The 17,214-nt window shown below is 45.9% G+C and overlaps 1 protein-coding gene across 7 annotated transcripts in view; it reads left to right on the top strand.

Moving 5' to 3' along the window:
- Positions 1 to 8,312, top strand: part of SPATS2 (spermatogenesis associated serine rich 2) — a 224,417-nt gene extending 216,105 nt beyond the window's left edge. For 6 of the 7 annotated variants that reach the window (XM_071218912.1, XM_058308286.2, XM_058308288.2 and 3 more), the window contains 4 exons: positions 1,761 to 1,870; positions 4,822 to 4,924; positions 6,036 to 6,250; positions 7,777 to 8,312. In XM_071218912.1, coding sequence (XP_071075013.1) covers positions 1,761 to 1,870; positions 4,822 to 4,924; positions 6,036 to 6,250; positions 7,777 to 7,971 — 623 coding nt within the window. In that variant the 3' untranslated portion in view covers positions 7,972 to 8,312. The remainder of the gene's footprint in view (positions 1 to 1,760; positions 1,871 to 4,821; positions 4,925 to 6,035; positions 6,251 to 7,776) is intronic. The other variant, XM_058308289.2, reaches the window with a different exon arrangement.
- Positions 8,313 to 17,214: the final 8,902 nt, after the last annotated feature.

Raw genomic sequence — 17,214 nt, 5'->3', positions numbered from 1 at the left:
GAATCAAGCTACAGATGTTTTTCAGACTTTGAGCTCTAATGAAGTTTGCCCGATTGGATTTTTTATTTGTTTGGGACCTGGTATCCCTGTATCCCTTCCTATTTCTCCCTTCTGGAATGGGAATGTTTATCCTATGCCTGTCCCGCCGTTGTATGTTGGAAGCAGATAACTTATTTTCTAGTTTTCACTGGTCCATCAGAGAGAAGAATTTTGCCCCAGGATGGTTGACCACACCCATCACTGATTTTGATGAGACTTTGTACTTAGCATTGTTACAGAAATAACTTAAGGATTTTAGGATGTGGTGGTGGAATGTTGTCCTGCATGTGGGATGAACATGTCTTTTGGAGTCCAGAGGGTAGACTCTCGGGGATTCAGTCATGTCTCCCAAAAAAGGCATGTTCAGGTACCAATCCCTGGCATGGATGTGAACCCATTTGTAAGTAGTACCTTTGAAGATATTATTAGTTAAGGTGGGCCCAATATGACTAAAATCCTTACAACCAAAAGAAATTGGACAGAGAGAGAAGCATGAGCAACAACATTGGACTTCAGATTATAAGGAAGAAGGGGAGAATGACTATTTGGTCAAATAACAGTCTTTGCTACAATCTTTCCCTTTAGCTATCCAACATCCCTCTTTTTCCCAAAGAGAGAGCACACTCCCCTCCTTTTCAATGGCAAAACCCCAAAGTCTCATCTAGTTACTATATTCAGCTAAAAGTCCAGGACTTAGAGGTGATGTTTAGATCTTCCAGGTATGGATATAGCATATTGTGGTCTGGGGTCCTATAAACTAAAGAAAGGTTAAATGTCCCCTCTGCTAATTTTACATAGATGGAGAAAGAAGAGGATAATTATAGTAAAAATTCCCACTTGGAAAATTGGGAAACACACAGCAGGCACTGGGCTCCAGCACTGATCAAATTTTGCTGGGCAGAAATAGGAGAGTCCCTACTCTTCTTCTGCTTCTTGAGAGGATTTCCTTTGCCCGTTGTCCTTTGTGGCCTCTGGCGCTCTCCTCTGGGAGATTCCTGATTATCTGTTTTCCTCCATAGCCATATCTGATTGTACATCGGGGAGCATAGCAAAGAACTGGTGCTTCTTAAAAGAGTGTAAACAATCCAAATATCCATCATTAGAGAACGTGGTAAATAATTGTGGTATAGCCACACAGTAGAAAACTACGGACATCCAGATGTATTGCTCTGGAATGAGCTTACAGATACATTAAGTGAAAATATCTAAGTTAATGGAGAGAGAATCTATATGATGTACTCCCATTTGTGATGAGGGTAAAAAAGGGTATATATGTATGTATGTGTTATATAGAAATATATTTGGAAATATACATAAGAAACTATTAATGGTGGTTTCCTCTGGGGAGAGGACCACAAAGCCAGAAGTAGGAGGGCTACTTTTACTTTTCATTTTATACCCATTTATTCCTGATGAATTTTTTTTATCATGTGTGCATATTTCTGTTTTAATTTTTATACTTCTTGATAATTTTTTTTTTACTTGGGAGAGGAAAAAGAAAAATGTCAAATGATTTATGAGTCTTTAAGATTTATAAGAAATGTTTACCATTTAACTGCCTTCAGAGACCCTCCAGAGGATGGAAACAAGACCTTTCTATTTTCTTTTCCAGTGGGTAGGCAGCTAAATCTTTGGCTATTAAATACATACTGCAAGACTGCTAGTTCTTCTTTATCCCATTTAGCAACAGCGTAAGAGTCATATTCCCTTTTCCTCTACAGTGGAAATTTTGCTCAGCCGACAAAAGAAAGCCGAACTTCTGAAGAAGATGACTGATGTGGCTGTTCGGATGTCAGAGGAGCAATTGGTTGAGCTCAGAGCTGATATCAAAGTAAAACTTCTTCTCTTTTTCTGCCTTTCTTCTTACTCTGGGGGACAAGTAACAAATCACCATAATTCATGGCCATATCTAATGTATTGAACTCATGATCTTCCTTTCCAAACTTGGCCCTCTTCCAGGTCCCCTTTCTCTGTGAATGGTACTGTCATCTATCCAGTTGTCCAAGCTAGAAATCTTAGGAAATTTTCCTTTTCCCACATTGAATCTATCAACAGATCCTGTCCATTTGACCACCTAATAAATCTCAGATCTGACCTTTTCTCTTCATGTCCACCACCACCACCACCAATATGGTCCATCTACTACAATCTCTTGCTTTGACTTCTGTAATAACCTCCTAACCGGTTCTACTCATCCACTTTGCCACTGCCCCACTCTCCAGACCCTTCCATATCTGTTCTTTATACCCCACTGACCTGCTTAAAACTTATCCTTGCTTTTAGGAGAAAGATGATAATCCTGACAGTGGCCCGTAGGGCTCTGTATGATCTGGCCCTAAACAACCACCATCCTCATTTCACACCATGCCTCCCTTGTTCTCTGTTCTCCAGCCATACTAGCTTTTCCTTTCCACAGACATAGCCTTTTCCCTGTTGATGGAAGACCACTGCACATGCTTTTCCATTTGTCCAGAACACTCTTTACCCTCCCTTCCCCCCAGTAACATACAGTCATCCTTGACCTACTCATGCTTCCTGACTTCCCTGACTAGCATATCCCCCTATTCTGTGCTTTCATGGCACAGTTATAATTTTACATGCATTTGATTATTTGATCTATCTCTCTAACCCACTAGATTGTGAACTTTACATGGCAAAAACTGCTGTGTCCCCAGTTCTAGCATGCTGCCTTGGCACATACTAGATGTTCAGTAAATAATAGTTGGTTGGTCAATTCTGATTTCATAGAGAAAAGTTAACAGTTTGAAATGGTGGTTGTATTTTAATCTATTTATAAAGATTACTTGGGTTCAGCACTCATACCTTTTAAATTCTTAAATACAGGGGAGCAGATATAGCTCAAGTGGTTGAGCACCTGCTTCCCATGTACAAGATCCCAGGTTCAGTCCCCCCAGTACTTCCTAAAAACAAACAAATGAAAAAACCAACTCTCATTGGGGAGCAGATGGAGCTCAGTGGTTGAGGTCTTACTTCCCATGTACAAGGTCCTGGGTTCAATCCCTGGTACCTCCTTAAGAAAAAAATCTTAAATAGAGAAGGGTATTATGAAGACTAAGAATGGAAACCTGACATAAGTCGGGGTATTCATAGATAGTTGTGGACACTGGCGTTTTAAATCATTGTTTTTAAACTGGGGGCTACATAAGCAAGAAGGGCTGAGCCCTTAACCTCTGCCCTTTCTGATCATATTAGATTTATTCCCATGTTTGAAAGGAATACTTTCTGCAGAGGCTCTATAATAGCATGTTTAAAATAACATATACGTGGGAAGTCATCTAGGATCTACAGATATCCTTGTTATCATTTTGACCCAGTCTTTTACACAAATCTATGTAGTATTACTATTCTCTTCACTCCTTCCCCTTAGACTATACAGTTGGGGTGAAATAGCCCAACAATGCAAATTTAAGTTACCAGTTTCTGATTAACTAAAGCTATGTTAATACATTTTATAGAAAGTCTTTCATACATTGATGCCAATCAATCTCATTCAACTACCGGGGAGAAGCCGGAAACCCCTTTGGAATTAGATCCTGGCTCTCATAGGCTTCATCTGTTCTCCTTCCCACGTGGTTGAAAAGCTGCTAGAAATATTTCTGCAGGCTGACTAAGGATCTCTTTCCCCGTTTTCATTGTACTGAAGTGGGTGCTGTGCAATTTAAATGTCTTATTTCCAGATCATTTTATTTCTGTCATTCCTGTTGTGTCTTTGACTCAACAAATCCTAGAATTTGTTTCAGAATTCATCTCAGACTGATATATGTCTCAGGGCTTTGTTACAAGAGGCTCATGTGGTATATTAAGCCATAATATAGTCTGAATCTTTAGAGCTGAAGGACCAGAGGTAATTTTTCTCTCTCCTTTCCCTTTCAGTTTTTCTAGATGCATCCTGAGGATTCTCCTGCATTTGTTTCTGTTCCTTGAGAATCCAAAGTGAAATTTGACCACTTCTACCTAGTTAATAAGACTGCTTGAGGAGTTAACTTCTTCCGAATTATATCTAGCCTTTAACTTTAATTTCTCATCTCTTCTCTATCTAAAAAAATTATTCCAGGGTACCTTAGACATTGTCTATTGAAATAGACCCCAGAAGTACTTTATTCGTGACATGTTTCTGGTCCCACAATTTCTATAGTTTAGCTAGTTTTGATCCAAGGAATTGGTTGCTTCTCAGGTCAGTCTGCTTAAAAGGATTAAATTATTTGCAGCATAAACTCTTTTCATTTGCAAAGTTGACTTTTCACATGATTGATTTTCCATTTTAAAAAGTTGTTCCTATTTCAAGAACTAAAAGTTTTTAGAGGTGAAGTGGATTTCCTAAGGACGTTCCTGTTCAAGAACACCAGACCCTCCATCTAAATGAGATTGCTGTTGTGACTGACTGTTCACCTACTTCTGAGCCTCTGCTTCCTTTTGAAATGGGATGATGTAGAGCATAGTCAGCATTGGAAAGATGACCCTCTACTATAAATTTATCTCCCTTTTCCATTCTCTAAGGTTTCTCTTGACAAGATCTAAAGTTTTTTGAACATCTTGTAGCATTTCATAAAGCTCCCAAATAGACTTCCCTTTGAGCTCTTAAGAAAATCATTTAATTTGGTGGGTTACCCAGCATTTATAATATGGTGGCTATTTAGTAAACTTTGAAGCAATAAAAAAGAAGACAATTGAAAGTTGTTCTGTTTCCTCTGTATAGAGCAAGCTTTAGATTCCATGTATAATGTTTATCTAACCTGGATGCTTTCTTTGCCCTTTCTCCAGCACTTTGTTAGTGAACGTAAATATGATGAGGATCTGGGACGAGTAGCCCGGTTCACCTGTGATGTAGAAACCCTAAAGAAGAGCATTGATTCATTTGGACAAGGTGAGGTGATGGGAGATGAGGTATACTGGAAGATGGAGATGAGAAGCCTCTAATTAGGAGTCCAAGTGCTGATTGGCTTCTCCACTGATTCTTCTTCAGTTCCTTTTATGTTTTCATTTGTGTTTTGTGAAAAACAACCCTGGGGTACCTTTGAGCTCTGAGGATGAGTATTTTCCAGCTCCCTAAATGTGAAATAATATTTTTTCATTATTTTCTCCTGACTAGAGAAGTGTATGATACATAGTGTAAGAACATGGGGCTCTGGAGTTAGACCAAGTTGGGGGGGGGGGGGGGGAGAATAACTCTAAGGTGAGGGTTTGTAGTGGCACATCAGCCAAGCCCTGAGCTCAGTTCCTTTTTTCATTCTATCTCAATATAAAAATGAAATATGAAGCCTGGGGCAGTGATTGTGAGCTCATCAGTAGTCCAGGCTTAAAGCCAAGAAAAAAAAATCTGGGGGATAGTTTTAAACCACTAAATTCTGATGAAATTTGAGTTGAAAATATTAATATCTTTCAGTTAGGTTGGTATTTTGAATTTGGGATTTTTTTATAGAAGGAAAGAAACTTGTGAAAATACGTGCTTGTTGTAAATACCACTTCTGTTCATACTTAAGTAGTCTTGATTGATTATTCCTTGCATCTTGCAAAATTTTTTTTCAAAAGGATTTGGGGAAGATTTAATTTATTTACTTTTTTCTTTCTTTGCAAAATCTGTACTTTGAGAATGTTCCTTGCATGGGAAAGTAAACATATGGCCCCATGCTATTGTTCCCAGGCTTAGTCAGCTGCTAGATCCATAGCCAGGAGTTTAGATAATAAGAAATGCCAAGAAGTCATTAGTCAGTGGGGGGACGGGTAACTTTGATCTCAAAACTGTTCTCCTGTTTCTAGAATTCCTTTACAAAGCAGTGGGGATTGGAAGGAGGGGAGTAAGAGAGAAGAGGGAAATTTTCCTTCCTTTTACCCCTCTTACAGGCTTTTCTATATGACAGTTCTAGCAGACAGTTCTTTATCTTCAGTTGCTCAATGTGAAATGGAGAAAGAAGAAAAGCCTTATCCATCATGCTCTTCCATCATTTGACCACATATTCCTCATATTTCTTTTTCAGTGTCCCATCCAAAGAATAGCTACTCTACTAGATCCCGCTGTAGCTCAGTTACGTCTGTGTCCTTGAGTAACCCAAGTGATGCCTCTCCTGCTTCCTCTTCCACTTGTGCCTCTGCTCCCAGCCTTACAAGTGCTAGTAAGAAAAACTCTGCACCAGGAGAGACTCCTGCTGCCATAGCAAACTCCAGTGGCCGGCCCTATCAGCCTCATCGAGAGGTAACCTCACTTCCATACTGAGCACATTAGGAAGAAAAGCCACCAGACTGTCAAAGTTTTCATGCTGAGAGCTGAGCATATTACCTTCCTTCCTTCATTTCCTTTCCACACCTATTTTGAATCCCTCCAGCCTCAGTTCCTGAAAAAGCATTCGGTATATATGTTCCAAACCACCAGCCAGTTCAGGTTTCCCGTTGCCAAGAATTGCTGACACTTTCCTATGTTGGCAGTGATCCTAGCTGTTGTAAGTAGTATTGCCTGGTAATTAGTCACACTGGGAGTCATGCACCCATCTCAAGGTAGATGAGCACCACAAGTGGCAGGTTCACCAGAGTGCATTCGAAAGCAGCAACTCCCTAGAAGCACAGGGTGGAATGTATCAGGGAGAGAGGAGAGAGAGTAAACCTGGTGGGGGTACCTGGCAAACACTAGAAAGCTGAAGAGCAATCCATTGTTTCCTTTCCTTGGTGTGAAGAAGAAACACTATAGCAATTTAAGGCATTACTGTTAGGAACTCTTCAGACCTGATAGAACATTGGAATTGGGGAACAACGATAAAATCCCATGTCATAAGCTTTCTGGGCTGTAATGTGAAAGATGTACTAAAGCACAACCCCATGATTTAATTTAAGGTTTATGATATGTAGCAAAGCAGACCATAGTGACATTTATTGTATTATTCCAAATGTGAATTATCTTTACAAATGGCTTATGATCTGCAAAGCTTAGGCATGTGAAAAGATGCTTAACCCAATTGCAGGCTTGTAACAAACACAGAATGTACGTTTTCTTTATTCTTTCTTCCTTGTTAGCTTTCTTGTACCCAGCTTTAAAAAAAAAAAAAAAGTGCATTCCTTTTTGGTGGAAGAGAGCCTAAGGGTAAAGTTGGGAAATGATTAGTGAAAGGTTTATTAATTCTGATGTAGTGAATATGTTAAACTGGTTGACAGGATTCTGTCTGAGTCTTTTTTTTTTTTTAAGATTTATTTTTTATTTATTTCTCTTCTCCCCTCCCCCCCATTATCTGCTCTCTGTGTCCATTTGCTGTGTTTTCTTCTGTGTCTGCTCACATTCTTGTCAGCGGCACTGGGAATCTGTGTGTCTTTTTGTTGCGGCATCTTGCTGCGTCAGCTCTCCGTGTGTGCAGCACCACTCCTGGGCAGGCTGTGCTTTTTTCACGCAGGGCAGCTCTCCTTACAGGGCGCACTCCTTGTGTGTGGGGCTCCCCTACGTGGGGGACACCCCTGCATGGCACAGCACTCCTTGTGCGCATCAGCACTGCGCGTGGGCCAGCTCACCACACAGATTAGGAGGCCCTGGGTTTGAACCTTGGACCTCCCATGTGGTAGGCGGAAGCTCTATCCATTGAGCCACATCCGCTTCCCCTGTCTGAGTCTTGAGAGATGACTGAGTGCCAAGCATGGGATACAACAATTAAGCTTCAGAATACTCCTATATGATGAAATGGAACAAGCAGGCTACCATAATGCCAGAGTACTTTGAACATTGTATTCTTCTATCCTTAGGTATTGCCGGGGAACAGACGAGGAGGACAAGGCTACAGGCCACAAGGCCAAAAGTCCAACGACCCCATGAACCAAGGGCGACATGACAGTGTGGGTCGTTACAGAAATAACTCATGGTATTCATCTAGTTCCAGGTATCAGAGTGCTGCACTCCAGAGAATCTGCCTTTACCCCCAAAATGTGCCTAAGATTTGACAGTCAAATTGGGTTTCAGTCTCCTGCTTGGCACCATAGCTTAACCTGCAGTTTCTTCAAAATGCCCAAAGCCTTGTTTCCTTTTACCTTAGACTGCAAACCAGAGAAGTCTATGGGAAGGTAGCATTTAATTAAAGGGGAAAAAAGGAAGAAAAAAAAAAAGATGTTTCTCCCTTTCAGTGTTTGGAGATTTTTTTCTTTTCCCTCTTCCCTGAATCCTGTTCTGATGCTGAATTAAATTTATAGCAATATAATTAGTGTTAATCTAAGATGTTACCCATCAAAAAAATTGCTGCAGTCAGTCTTTATAGTTGAATAAATAAAAACACTGCATAAATGTTCCCACGTTTGTTTCACGGCAGCAAGTGATTTCATTTCATTATATGTTTTTCTTTGGGCCTCATGGGGTAGAAGTCACTTGGACAGCTTGTTCCAGGCTTAAGTGAGGGTGTCTGATTCCCAAGTCATTTATCCGCTGCTTAGTTTCAAAACCAAATTAAAACGTGAAAGCCAAGATGAGCAAAGGCAGCTGTTCCTTGTGGGAAAAGATTTGTAGGATAGGGAATGGTGACTTTCCAAAGGAAAGCTTACCAATTTAGAAAAACCACAGCTGCCAGCAGCTCTCCCAGGCAACCAAAGGTTATATTGGCACCCCTCTCCCCCACTCCCTGTCCCTTGACAGGAGTAGTAACTGTAACAGTATAATTTAGCTCCTGTGTGTAGCAGGTGGCATTGGTGCCAGACCCCTCCACCCCACACCTGCCTCCAGCATCTATGATTTAATAACAGCAGAGCTTTTTCTTTCTCTATCATGTGTTTTCCCAAGTCTGAAACCCAGGCTGTAAGTGGCAGCCGTGCAGAACTTAGCTGCCTCAGGGCTTCCCCTGGCTCTTTGAAACTGAGCTGCCAGGGTTCAGGTTGGCTGAACAGATTGTGCATGTGCACGTGTGTCTTGCAGTGAAAAAAGCCCAGGGAACATTGGGGAAGCCATTTTCCAAGGGGCTGACTTGGAAAGTCCCTCATTTTGGGAAATTTGTCCAATAACAACATCAGTCTGTTGGGTGTCAGGGAAAAGCTTACCTGCTTTGTAGGAAATCCAGAGATAGAAATGACCTTGAAGGATTATGTAGTTTATTCCTGTAACCAGGCAAGATTGTGTTTAACCTAGCCAGACAAATGGGAATCCACATGTGTTTCAAAACCCCCTTAAAGTTGGAATGAAAATCCTCTTATAGAAAAATAACTGAAGATTTTTTCTATGCCCATAAAAAGTTTGACAATTCTGAAGTTTTTTTACTTTTGGTTTTTATTATAAAAGAAGCATTTAAAATATCAAATAATACAGAAAGGTAAAAATACAAAGGAAAAAATTTTTCACTTTCCTGTTACACTCCTCAAGGGTAACCAGTGTTCATAATTTGGCATACATCCTAGACCATTTTATAAGTATATATGTGCATACATGCAGAGGGGGTATAGCTCAGCGGTTGAGCACCTGCTTCTCATGTATGAGGTCCAGGGTTCAGTCCCTGGTACATCCTAAAAAAGAAAAAAAAAAGTATGTATGTGCATACATAATGGATTTTTTAAGAATTGTGTTTTGTTTCATACTATATGCATTCTGCAATTTTTAAAAATTTAATATGCCCAAGTCCTGATTCACTTAGTCTCTATGCAGGTATTCTACTCCTAAATTTGCCAACTTGACATTTCTTCAGTGAATTTGAAGTTTGAGTTTTGCAGCACAATCTTTGCTCCCCATATCTTTGGGCTTTGGCAAGCCCAAAGAAGCCCTACCTACCTATCATTCTCCCATCCCTTTTCCATTTCCCCTTATAAGTAAATGTCTTGCCCTTCCCCAGTCTAGAGGTAAGACTGGAATTTTAGTTGTTATAGCTCTGTCAATTAATTATGTGCCACTTCAGAGGTAAAATTTAAATTAGCATGGCTTCCTTATAAATATCAAATATTTCCTAGGCCCTTAATTTGTGGCAATTTTTAAATCTTCACTTTTAAAAAAATAGTGCAGGGTAGGTTTTTGTTTGTTTTTTGTTATTTAAGTATAAACAGCTACATGGCAGAAAGTAAAAATCCCTCCTCTATCTTGTTCCACTCCCCAGAAGAAATCACTGGTGAGTTTCTTGTATATCATTCCAGAAATTTTTTTAAACCCAAACAAGAAAATGCAGTTTTCCTTTCTTTTACATAACTGGAAATATACTATGTATATTCTTACACAACTTGTTTATTTCGCTGTCTTTTTGTAAAAACTATTTGGGATTTTGTTTTTGTTTTTAAGAAAAAGCAGTATATGCAAATGGTAAAAAGTCCAAATAGTTCAAAAGAATATATGGTGAAAAGTGATCTTCTGTCCTGCTTTGGACCCGTTACCTCCTCCCTAGAAGAAACTACTGTTAAGTTTCTTTTGGAGATTCTCTATCCTAGTACAAGTATTACATGAGAACGTGTACTGCTTGGGCCTCCTTACTCTTCCTATGGTTATATATTATTCCATTGTATAGATTTATCATAATTAGTTGAACAAGTCTCTAATACTGGTTTTCAGCTTTTTGCTAGTAAGTACAAGGTGTGCTGCTGTGAGCATTCCATAATACCATTCCACAGTTGTGAGGGCTTTTATCTTTTAGATAAATTCCTACTAGTGGAATTACTGAGTAACAATGGAATTGCTGGTGCATATAGATATTGATAAAATTTTCTTAAAATTGCACTGATCTACACTCTCACCAACAGTATTTGGCAGTGCTTTGTACAGTCACTGAGCTGGAAGTTTAGGAGAGAGAAAGATAACTAGATGACCTCAAGGGGATAAAAACTAAGACCTATATGAAAAGTAATACAAGTTAATGCTGTTGCACGAAAGAGCCAGGCAGTCTTTTGTGAGTGGCGTGAAGGAAGCCCTGCTGGCAGGGCAGGATCCTCTGCCTGACCCATGACCAACGAGTGACCAGGCGTTTGTTCAGTGGTTTATAGATACAGTGACCTCATTATTTCAGAATCCCATAACAGGGTACAATCCAACACATATGAATGTAGAAAAGGGGAAAATGGGATAAAATATTTTAGATTGGGAGTGGCCTGGGAAACTCAGGAAGCATGATTGTCAGTCTGTGAAGTAACCTATATTCTTGAGAGAGGGTCAAGAGGGTAATGACTTAATGACTTCTCCCTGGAGATTCTGCCATTTGACTTGACAAAGTGAGGGTCTGCCTTGCCTGATTTATAGGGTTCATCTCACTTGCTTGTCCCACCTGCTGAAGGTTGGTATCTCTATGACAGTTGATTTCATGAAGAGGAAGAAGTAAATGTCCAAAACAGCACAGGTTTGGAGGTCACCAACTGATACAGGGAACAATTTGATCACCGTTTGAACCAGTAAGTAGAAAGTACCAGCCCAATAATGCTGGTAGCCAGAACAGTGTACATTACAATTAAGTGAAGCTTGACTCTTGGTCATTTTAGCCACTGGGGCAATCCAGATATGCACTGAGACACCTAGTGTGTGCTAGGCACTAAGCTAAATTCTGAGGCAAAGAAAAATGGAAGGTTGTTCCAGCTTTGTCTTCAACATTTTGCAGGGGAAGGAAGTAAAGCACTTCCTTAAACCTTTTACAAGTCCTGCCCTGTGGCCAGGCAGTTTGGTAGAGTAGAAGGATTCTGGACTTTTGAGATGGATTTGAATTCCAGCTTCACAACCGTGGTAGCTGTGTGACTGACTGATCTGTGGTTATAACATCTTTGAGCCTCTTCCTGAACTGTGAAATGGAAGGGCATGAGCAAGTATCTAACCAGAAGCTGCAGGACAATACCCTAGGTGTTTAAGCTAATGTTTGACAAGGTAAATGTTCTCTCATCATAACTCCTTGCTTTTCTACCTCTTCTTCCCTGTTATAAAGTGTATGAAAGAAGATTTCCCCTATTTCCTGCCATACAGACTTCATTAACAAAAAAATTAAAACTTCAGCTACCCTAATCTTTCTGTAGCTTTTCTCCTCATTAAGTACAAATCCCTTCATTGTGGGAACTCTGTGCTCCTTGTCTCTCTACCATGCCTGCCTGAAGAGCACACCCCATATCCAGCCATCTGGGTAGGGCAGGCCTGATGCTGATGGAGCTGACCTCAGTAAACATAATCACCACAGCAGCAGCATGCAGGAGTGAAGCTGGGGCCAGGGCTTCCCAGGGGAAAGCCAGGGAACATTATTTCCATACAGGTGAGGGAGAGTTTGCCTGCTTCCATGCACCTTGCCAAGGAGAGGAAACGCTATCTGAAGATTTTTCTAGGTGAGGAAACCCACCCACCACCACCAGCACAGTTCCCCTGCCCGCCCCCTCACTGTGTCAAAACAGCAGGAACAAATACCACCCACTCTGATTCCTCAGGGAAAACTCGGGTCTCCTTTTTATGGCACTCTTCAACTTAACCCCGTTAGCCTTTCTCTTTAACTTGATTTCAAACAAACCTGTTTTCTGGTGCTGCTCGAACCCACGGCTTGAGAGAAGAAGAAGACTTCTTGGGCGGGTGGGCACCCTGTCCCTTCGCTGCCCTCCTGGGAGGCGGGCCCTACTTCCCACTGCAGGCACCGGAGTGGCTGCCAGTACCTCCCGTGGGGTGCACCGAGGTGCTGTTCACAGCGGGCACTCTCTACAGGCCAATGTCTGACCACCCATGCTGACCATGCTGTGCCCTTTGATCAGGCTCTTAGCAAAGGACGACAGGACCGAACACCCTGGCAACGTGGCTCAAGAACTGCTGTCCAGCTAGTCCAGCCTGGGATCATGCCCAGCTTCGAGGCCTGGTTCTTCGGTGCACTATCCGTGCAACATATAACTTCTTTCAGTCTCAGTTTCTTATCTGTAAATAAAAGCAGGTTCCTCCCAAGATCCCCTTGTTTGAGTGTTTACTGTGGAATACTTATACTCTAGCAAGGACCCTCCATTAAGAGACAAGGAACTAGCCTAAAATGAGACAGCCAAGGGGGTGGCCCGGTACTGGAGTTCTCAAAGTATTCCCCCAAATTTTGTTTTGCTTCAAGTGGAAAACCTGTGCTCATTTCCAGTGGTCCCAGCACCCAGGGCTAGGATATGGCTTGGGGGTGAGGTGGGACTTTTAATTATCATCACTACTGCTTACTAAGCTCCTCATGGCTGCCCACTTAGATTAGAGCCGGGGTTCTTAACAAGGGCTCCTGAGCCCGAGCTTCAGACATTACGTGACCCGTGCCCAAGGTCACGCATCTGGTCCATGGCAGAGCTGAGGCTGGAAACCAGACCTGCCTGGCATGAAGGCCCGTGATTTCCCCACCGCACAACGCGGCCTGTGCAGCAGTGCCTGGCCAGGAGCAGGCTGGCCTGGGCACCCGCAGGAAGGAGGGTGGGAGTGTGGGAAGAGGGGAGGGGCACCTGGGCTCTGTTCCTCGACAGCCACCTGTTCTCACCCCCTGCACACTGCGTCTGACTCCGCCCACGCTGTGTTTTGGGGGGAGGGAGGGGGCTTCCATCTTTTGTGTCTTGAGGGATTTTTCCCCTGCTTTGCTCTTCTCCACTCTCCTTGTTCCTTTTTGTAGATAATACTCCCACAGACCTCCCACGGTAGCTCCAAAATGCAGCCTCCTGAGTTTCTTCTTGTTGACAAAGGCTCTGAGCTGTCTCTGAACAGGGCTCCCCCTCAACCTTCCCCTCCCTGTGACTCCCCACCGGGGCTGGGATGAGTCAGGAATTGGGGGGAGGGAAGAGGAAAAGGAAGTAACAGTGAGGAGACCAGTGGTCCCGACCTCCCAGTACCTATTCAGTTTTACCTCTCCAACCCCTATTCCAGTGTCTTCTAAACCTGGGTGCCTGCCCCTTGCCCATGTATGTGTTGTGGCAGGGGTGGGGGTTGGTGAAAGAGAAGGCAGGAAATGAATTGCTGATTGCGAAGGGAACCTATACAAACCAAAGTCAGGGGGAACCCATGTGGCTCGAGTGGTTGAGGGCTGCTTTCCACATGGGAGTTCCTGAGTTTGGTTCCAGGTGCCTCCTAGGAAGAACAAAAACAAGCGAAAACCAACAAAACCAACTCAGGAAAGCTGCTGTGGCTCAGTGGTTGAGCACCCGCTTCCCACATACTAAGTCCCTGGGTTCAATCCCTGGGGCGATACCTAAAAAAAAAAGGACTGGCAGGAATTTCTGAGGTACTAGATAAAGCTGAAGAAAGAGCAGGAGAGTGGGCTGAGCGCCTACTCATCTAAACAGAAAGGACTCCTTGCCTTGGGCTATAAAGGAAAGGGTCAGTGCCCACACCATCCACACATTCACACTAATTCCTTCAAGGGCAGCCGGGAGAGGGGTTTAAAGCCTGAACAGACTGCTGTTTTACTCGGCTGAGAAGACTGAGCATGATATTCAATAAATACTAGTGTATTTTCTTTTCCTGGAAGTGGAGTTGAGAGCACCAGAACCCCACCCAGGCCTTGTGTCTGTTGCTGCTGGAGGAAGCAGTGCATCTTGGGTAAGGCCTTAACCTTTCCACCTTGATTTTCTCATCTGTAAATTGGAAGTTACAACAGTAATCATTGAGTTATGAGGAGTAATAGGATAGTCCAAGGAAAGCTCGTAGCACAGTGCCTGGCACAAGGTTGATGCTCAGGAATGTAAGCTATTGTAATTCCTTGGGGTAACACACACGGTCCATCCTACCTCCTGCTCACCTTGACGCGAGGTGTCTGGTTTGATGCCCCCGACCAGCCCAGGCAGGTGAGCTGGAAGCCTTTTCAGCCCAGGCCCTGGAGGCTGCCTGGGCCTGATCCACAGCCCAGATGAGCAGTCCTGTGTGCCCGCACAGCTACCCGGAGGTTCCTTCTGGGCCCTCCAAGCAGGAGACAGCTATGCTGGCATGAGGCAAGCTCTGGACCTGGGCCTGGGAGATTGGCAGGGTTGGAACTTCATTTCCTCGTGCAGTCACCTTTCTCTCTCTCTCTGCCTGTTTCCTCATTTATAAGATGGAATATAGAAGTAGCTTCTCCTCTATTTCATAGAGCCCCTATGAGACTCAGGATCAGGTGAGAGTAAATACATGTTGCAAATGCCAGACACAGCTCTGGGTCCTTTAGTCCTTCACACGTTCACTCCTTTAAATCCTCAGAGCAACCCTCTGAGACAGTTCCCAGTCTCACCGCCACTCACAGATGAGAAAACTGAGTCAGTGAGGTTTAATGACTTGCCTAAGAAAACCACAGACACTGATGGCGGAGCCGTATTCAAACCTGGGAAGCCTGGTCCCCAAGTCGGTGGGTGCTTCTAAGAGCTGACTCCTAAACCGCGCCCTCTCCTTCGTAGCAGGCTAGGGTGTCTCCTGGAGGGGAGGTGGGGGTGGGGGCTACTTTGCAATCCAGGACCCACCCAGGGCTGTGGGGTAGCAGGGGGAACGACAGGATCTGCGGACTCCCCAGAGTCATTCCTGGGCCTGGGAGCCGGATTCCAGGAGGCAGAGGATTGGGAGAGGGGGCGCTCCTTCCCCCCAGAGCACCAGCTCATTTAAATACAGGTGTCTGGGGCTTTGGCCCCTGTCGCTGAAGAGGGGTGGGTGGATCGGCGACGCTCCTTTCTTTCCGATGCGGGTGACTGTGGGCGTGTCTTCTCAAGGGTGGGGGTGCTGAGCCTCCCGCTTGGGAACAAATTGCTGTTTTGGCCCCGGCGGCTCTGCCGGGCGCGGGCGGCTGCGGCGCTCGCTGGCAAATCGTGGGAGGGAGGAGGAGCGGCGCTGGCAGCGCGGGGCTGGGAGACGGACCCCGAGCGGAGACGAGCGAGATGGCAGACCCCGGCCGGCTCCGGCTCCGGCTCCGCCCGCCGGCGCCTCCCCCCCACCCCCTGCGGGGGAGAAGGGAGGAGGGGGCCTGCAGCCACCCCTGGGCAGCTCCCTGCCAGCACCGAGCCCAGTTTCTAGGACTGGATGCGGGCGGCGGTGGGGGCGCTGGCTTTCTCCCTCCCCGCTTTCAAGGACCCACTTGCACAAGGTTAGGAAGTTCTTGCCAGTCTCTGACCTCTACCTGTTACCACTATTTGCGACCCCACCCTCTAGTGGGGCCTGGGAACAGGAAAGGGTGACAAATACTGGAGAAAAATATAAGGGCCAGACAAGGGCCCAGGATGCTCCTACTCGTCTCCCCCTTTCCATCTTCCGGGGCGCCCACGGAGGGCGTCTGAACCTCACTCCCCGGGCCCCCCACCGGCCAATTCCCTGACAGCTACTGCTTGCAGCGGCAGCTCCTAGTAACAGCCCGATCCATTTTCCAGAAAGTCAAGTTGAGGCTAAGAAACACTTGAATACCCAGAAGCTGTGTTCGAAACCCCCACCCCCACCCCCACCCCGCCATCTCCCTTCAGACTCCCGGGGTGCGGCTGCAGCCCCTCCAGGGGCGGGAGGCGTAATCCCCAACCTCCAACTACCCCGCCAACCACCTCCGCCAAATTGCCCGGTCTCCCTTTCCCATTACATTTATTCCCGGGGAAAACAGCCTCTACAGCCTACACCCCCCTCCTTGGGCGCCCCCGCCCCGGGAAGGAGAGGCCGCTAGAAGGCTCTCTGAGGACCCCCCACCCCCGCCAGCTCCACCACCAGCACCCCGGCTGCAGAGCACGACCTGCCGCCGCTGCCGCTGAGTCCGCGGGGCAGGACCAGGCGCTCGCTCCTCCGGCTCCGAGGCGCAGGCGGGGCGCAGGGTCCGCCCGGGAGGCCCGCGCGGCGCGGGCCGAGGGGGCCGCCGCGTCCCCTGCCCCCAGCGAGGTCCCGAGGGGAGGGGGGATCCCTCGGCGGGAGGCCTGTCCCTTTAAGGAGGCGGCCCTGGCTGGGTGTGCCCCGTCTCCATGGTTACCCCGGTGCTGGCGGCGGGCGCGGGAGGAGGGAGGGAGCCCGCCGCGTCTCCCCGACAGACGGAGGTTGCTGCGGGGACCCGGCGCCGAGCGCAGCCCGAGCGGGAGCCGACCCGCAGGCGAGACGGGAGCCGCCGCCGCGGGCCGGGGGTGCCGCGAGCGCCGCGGCCTCTGCTGGCGGAGCGCCGGGGGCGGCGGGGGGCGCGAGGGGCCGCGCGCCATGCCCGGGGCCCCGACGGCGCGGACGCCCCCTCGCGCGCGGGCGGCCGGCGGGGCGTGCGGGTGCGCACCCGGCCTTGCCCCCCGACGGCTGCGCTAGGGGGCGCGGGGCGCGGCGGCGGGCGGCCGAGCCGGGCACCCTCCCCCGGCGCT

This window comes from Dasypus novemcinctus, chromosome 12 (assembly GCF_030445035.2).
Source record: "Dasypus novemcinctus isolate mDasNov1 chromosome 12, mDasNov1.1.hap2, whole genome shotgun sequence".
Taxonomy (NCBI): domain Eukaryota; kingdom Metazoa; phylum Chordata; class Mammalia; order Cingulata; family Dasypodidae; genus Dasypus; species Dasypus novemcinctus.
This window is presented reverse-complemented; position numbering and strand designations above follow the sequence as displayed.